Source organism: Callorhinus ursinus, unplaced genomic scaffold, assembly GCF_003265705.2.
Source record: "Callorhinus ursinus isolate GAN/ISIS: 27379988/994484 unplaced genomic scaffold, GSC_fseal_2.0 scaffold4, whole genome shotgun sequence".
NCBI lineage: Eukaryota > Metazoa > Chordata > Mammalia > Carnivora > Otariidae > Callorhinus > Callorhinus ursinus.
Genome location: NW_027397066.1, coordinates 647,081 through 651,829, shown reverse-complemented (window position 1 = coordinate 651,829; position 4,749 = coordinate 647,081). Strand labels below are relative to the sequence as shown.

Sequence of the window (4,749 nt, the reverse complement as noted above, 5' to 3'; positions counted from 1 at the left end):
GCGGCTCTCACCATGGACGAGGTCCCCAGAATGGACCAGGAGGGACCTGAGGGCAGGAGTGGTGTGTGTGGCTACACACATGTGCACACATGCAAGTGTCCTCACGACATTGGGAAGGAGAAGGGGAGGTGGCACCGGTGACAGAGTGAGGCCAGGGGGCCAGGGCAGCATGGCTGGAGGGCAGGGTGGGACAGAGCCGCTGCCTCCCTGCATCCACCCTGTGCTCTTGAGTGGGGGCTCAGCGTGTGGGCCAGGTGCTCACTGGCCGCGGGAGGCCCTATGCACTGGCGCGTCAGGGGAGACCCCACTCGGAGGGCCCAGCCACACTGGCTTCCCCTAAAGCACAGCGCCCATGCGGATGCTGGAGCAGGACTCTGGGATGGGGCACATGTGGGGGCCCCAGGACCCACCCTGCTGCGTGGCCGCAGACTGGGGGGCCTGGGGTGAGCAGACACCAGCGAGGGCCTTAGAATGCACAGCAGCTTCTACCTCACACAGACATAAGAAATAGAAAACCCTTTTATTAACAGGTTTTACATTTACAGTTTATTAGCTAATCAACATCAACATGCAAAAATAAGCACTAAATACAAACCTCTACAGGATGGTTTTGTGTAAACTACAATGGTTCATTTGATTTGAAAAGTCATCGGTGGTTACTTGGACTGAACTACTAGTTTCTGTAACGAACAGCATTAGATCTACAGTTACGGAGCCATCGGCAAGGCCTCTGCAGAACTCGGTCCAGTGGATTTCCACGTGAATACATTCTCAAGCAGGAAATAAGGCGCACGAATGACGTGACATTGAACCTAGCACACCCTAAGCCCCCCCTACGGCGGTGCAGGTGCAGCCCGCAGGTGCAGCCCGTGGGCCGGCCGAGGACGGCTGCCGGGCGGCACGGGCGGGAGGAGGCGGGGTCAGGGGCGCGGGAAATAACCGACTCCTGTTTCCAAAGCGGCCGAAGCTCCCTCAGCGGCAGCGGGAAGGTCTCTCTGAAAGGGGAAGGCGGCAGGTAGCTCACGCGCGCTTTGGAGTCCTACCAGCGGAAAGGCTGTCCCCAAGCACAGACGTGCGGATCCGACTCCTCCCTTCCTAGGAGTACCCATCGGCGCTCACTGATCTTTGGTCGCAAGAAACAGAAACGCAGGCGGGCAGGGGCGCGCAGGGCGGCCCGGCCTACATGATGTACACCTTCTCGGCTTGGGAGAAGTGGAACACTTCTTTGGTCCTCGGGCAAACGACTTTGTCATCTTGACGGATAGACAACAGAGACTGAAAAACAATGGGGGGAGGGTGCAGCGCATGAGCACACGGACTGCACACGGAACCTCTCCGAATACTGCCTTTGGGAGGCCTGCCTGCCTGTGCGCCCTGACCCTGTGGCTTCTTGACCGCCGGCCCGGCTCTCCAGAGGCAGCGCGGGGCCGAGCCGCCCGCACCCGGGGACCGCGCCCAGGGACCACACCCTGCACCCCACACCCGGCGCCCCGTACCCGGCATCCTGCACCCAGGAACCACACCCTGCACCTGGCGCCCCACACCCGGCACCCAGCACCCCAGACCGCACCCGGCGCCCCGCACCCAGCGTAGCTGGCAGGCAACTGGCGCAGACCCTTAGGACTGCCAGGCCCACCACCAGCCACCCTCCTCTTCCGGCTCCCGCCCCCGCCCCCCACCCCCACGGCCCCCCCAGCCCCTCACGTTGTAGCCGTAGACGTAGCCGTTGGGCAGCATCATGGGCGGGTTGTTCTCGTTCATCACGTCGCCCGAGATCTTGCAGACCAGGCGGGAGTTGGCGCAGTGGGCCATGGGCAGGGGCTGCGCCAGCTTGTTCAGAGAGCGGCTGCACACGGGGCAGTCGGGGCTCTTGGAGCTGCCGTCCTCCTTGTAGCACTGTCTGTGCTCCGGTTAAGGAAGGGTCGGGGGGTGGGAGGGGTGGGGGACACCATGCAGGCTGAGGCCACCCAGGCTGCAAGGCAGAAATCAAGCCACAGCAAACACTGCATCCAGAAGGAAAATGGCCTGAGGCCACTGCCCTCCCAGCCCGGGGACTCCGCCACCCCTGCCCCCGTGCACCTGCCACGTTCTCAGCACCTGAGCCCACGTTGGGTCCCATCACACAGATGGCCACGAAAGCCAACAGCCCAGGGTCCCATGGGGCCCACATGCCGCACTCGAGAGGGACCCTCGGGTGCTGGGGTCCCAACCCCACAGCTCTCTGGCGGCAGGGGAATGGCCGCTGTGCCACACAAGTTTTCAAAGACACTGGACCGGGGGCGGTCAGGGCTCAGAGCAAGAGAAGTTTGAGGTGACTCTCAGGAGTCACACAGGGAAACTTCCAAAAGGTGCCCAGTCCCAGCTGCCAGAAGGTACGCCAACACCAGCCTCCGACCCACGAGCAGTGTGCCGGGCAGCGTCTGGGACTGCGTGAACACTCAGTGAGGCCGCATGCAAAGGTTTCCACAGACCAAGGGGAGAGGCTCAGCCCCACCGCCACCCCGAGGGCCTGAGACGGAGACCCCACAACACAAGCTAAGAGCACAGGTCTCAAGTCGGGAGGGGTGCAGCACCTGCTTGCTCGCTGGAGGGCAGAGGGCCCCGACACGGACCCCGGCTAAGGAGGGCGGAGCAGGCGGGTGCCCTTGCCCGCCAGAAGGATACGGTGTCTTTATCGCCGAGAGGCCGGCCTGCAGCGTGAGGGTGAACACAGAGTTGTTCCCCAGCTGGTGTAGCCGGTAGTTGTCGTACCGGAACTGCTGGATCAGCATCCGCCACCGGGCGGGGTCCAGCAGGTCCTGGAAGAGAGAGGGCAGAGCGGTGCTGGGGACGGCGCAGTGCCGTCCCTGAGAACAGCACACAACAAACCCTTCCCACACCGGCGGAAGAAACAGCAGGCCCGGGCCCCACAAACCCACGCCCACCGGCCACAGGGCTGTGCGGGGCGCCTGCGGCCTGGACTTCTGAGTCCATGTAAGGACCACCGCCACGTGGTCTGCGTGGACACGGATGCTCAAGGGTGGGGGGGCCTGTGGCCTCACAGCAGGAAGGGGATGCAGTGGGCCGAAGAACAGCACTGAGGTCTCACTCCAGAACCTCAGGCCTGGTTAATGTGTGTCCCTGGGCTTCCCAGGTTGAGTCAACAAGAGAAGGGAGGGGAGGGCGCACGCCGGCAAGAGGGGAACTCTGCACATCAAGCACTGGGGTCAGGGCCCCACGTTGAGGGAGGAAGCGTGGGCACCCCCATTCAGCGGGGCTCCACGGGCAGGTATCACGCTTAACTCCAACGTTACAAAAACACATCTTTAATGTCGTTTTTATCGAAGCAAAGTCCACAGAGGACCAAGCCAAGTCCAGAGGCTCTGCATCCCCCCCTCCCTGAGACCCCGGCCTTGGGCCTCTGGAGCGGCCACCTCTCCCTGACCAGAGGACGTCGTCCTGCTTCTCGTGTGACCCACTGAGACACACCTGCCACAGGGGGTGAGGGCTCTGTCCCCTCAGCATGGCAGGGCGTGGCCCTGCCCCAGCACTGCCCTTTGGGGCCCCGTGCCCCCACCCTGCGCCATCCCGTGTGTGCACCCTGGCCTTCCTCTGGCGTGCTGTCCATGTCCAGGTACGAGGCTGTGCGTCGGTGGGCTGTGCCTGTCCCCTGCCGGCCTTGGCTCCACAATGGCTGCACGGCTTCTCTTCATGCTGCCTCGGTGCCTCCGAGGGCCGGCCCTCCGGCTGTGACGGCAGCACTGGCCTCGCTCTTTGCGAGCGGGACACCTCACTCTCCAGGGCAGGTCCTGTCTGCACTTCTCACAAACCTTCTCCAGAGCAGGGAAGAGAGACCAAAGAGGCTGCCAACCAAAGTTCAGTCTCACTCCTGCAAGATCCCTGTGGCCTGAGGGCTGATCACAGGACATTCCGACACCACAGAGCTGTGAGTCCAGTCTCAGGGGACACGCTTCCAGCCGCCCTGCAGACGGCCTGCGGCCGAGCACTCCAGCCAGTGGGGGCTGTGTCTGCCCAGCGGGCTCCGCGGTGCCCCTGGGCAGAGCCTGCCATCACGGCTCAGGGAACAAGCCCGGTTCAGCCCACAGGGAAGGCAGTTTACTTCAGTCCTTCTGGGGGACAGGCTGGCAGCCGGCGGAGGACACTGTGGTTGAGCGTCTTACGTGCCCCACTGTTGGTGGTGTCGGCGGGTGGATCTCCAGGCCCAAAGGGTCCTGAGGTGGAGTCTTCAGGAACTAGTTTCCTCGTAAGAACATACAGGAGGAAGAGCCCCCCGCAACCTTGCCAGTGCCCTGGTCTCGGGCTTCCCGACCCGAGACTGGGATTCTGTCACAGCACCGCAGACAGACGACAGAAAACTGAGGGAGGGACTGGGCAACAAACCCCTACAAACGTGGGCAGGGCTGGGAGGGCGCAAGTCTCCACGGAGAGCGGCTACGGGGTCCCGAGCAGGCCTGCCACAGCTGGCTGAGAGCCCAGCGCATCGGGGGAGGCAGCGCCTGTGCACGAGGACGCTGGACGTGGGGCTGCAGTGTCCCAGGCAAGCTGCTGAAGGTGCACCTAGCTTCTCTACAAGCCTTTCCACTAAACGTGTGGACAGAAAACGGACCCTGGGGTGGGACTGCTCATCTAAAGAAAACAAAACTTGATGATCTGGAAACTTCCATCTGTGTTCTGAAAAATGAGAAAGCTGCTCAGAGAGGACGCCAAGGTCACGGCCAAGCAAGCCTTTCTAAGGGCACCAGGCAGGCG

The 4,749-nt window shown here is 62.8% G+C and overlaps 1 protein-coding gene across 6 annotated transcripts in view; it reads right to left on the bottom strand.

The window, feature by feature from the left end:
- Positions 1-501: 501 nt before the first annotated feature.
- MAEA (macrophage erythroblast attacher, E3 ubiquitin ligase) overlaps positions 502-4,749 on the bottom strand; it is a 33,905-nt gene continuing 29,657 nt past the window's right edge. For 4 of the 6 annotated variants that reach the window (XM_025886960.2, XM_025886962.2, XM_025886957.2 and 1 more), the window contains 3 exons: positions 2,665-2,798; positions 1,705-1,900; positions 502-1,275 (listed from right to left, as the gene is read on the bottom strand). In XM_025886960.2, coding sequence (XP_025742745.1) covers positions 1,180-1,275; positions 1,705-1,900; positions 2,665-2,798 — 426 coding nt within the window. In that variant the 3' untranslated portion in view covers positions 502-1,179. The remainder of the gene's footprint in view (positions 1,276-1,704; positions 1,901-2,664; positions 2,799-4,749) is intronic. The other 2 variants (XR_003211237.2, XM_025886964.2) reach the window with 2 other exon arrangements.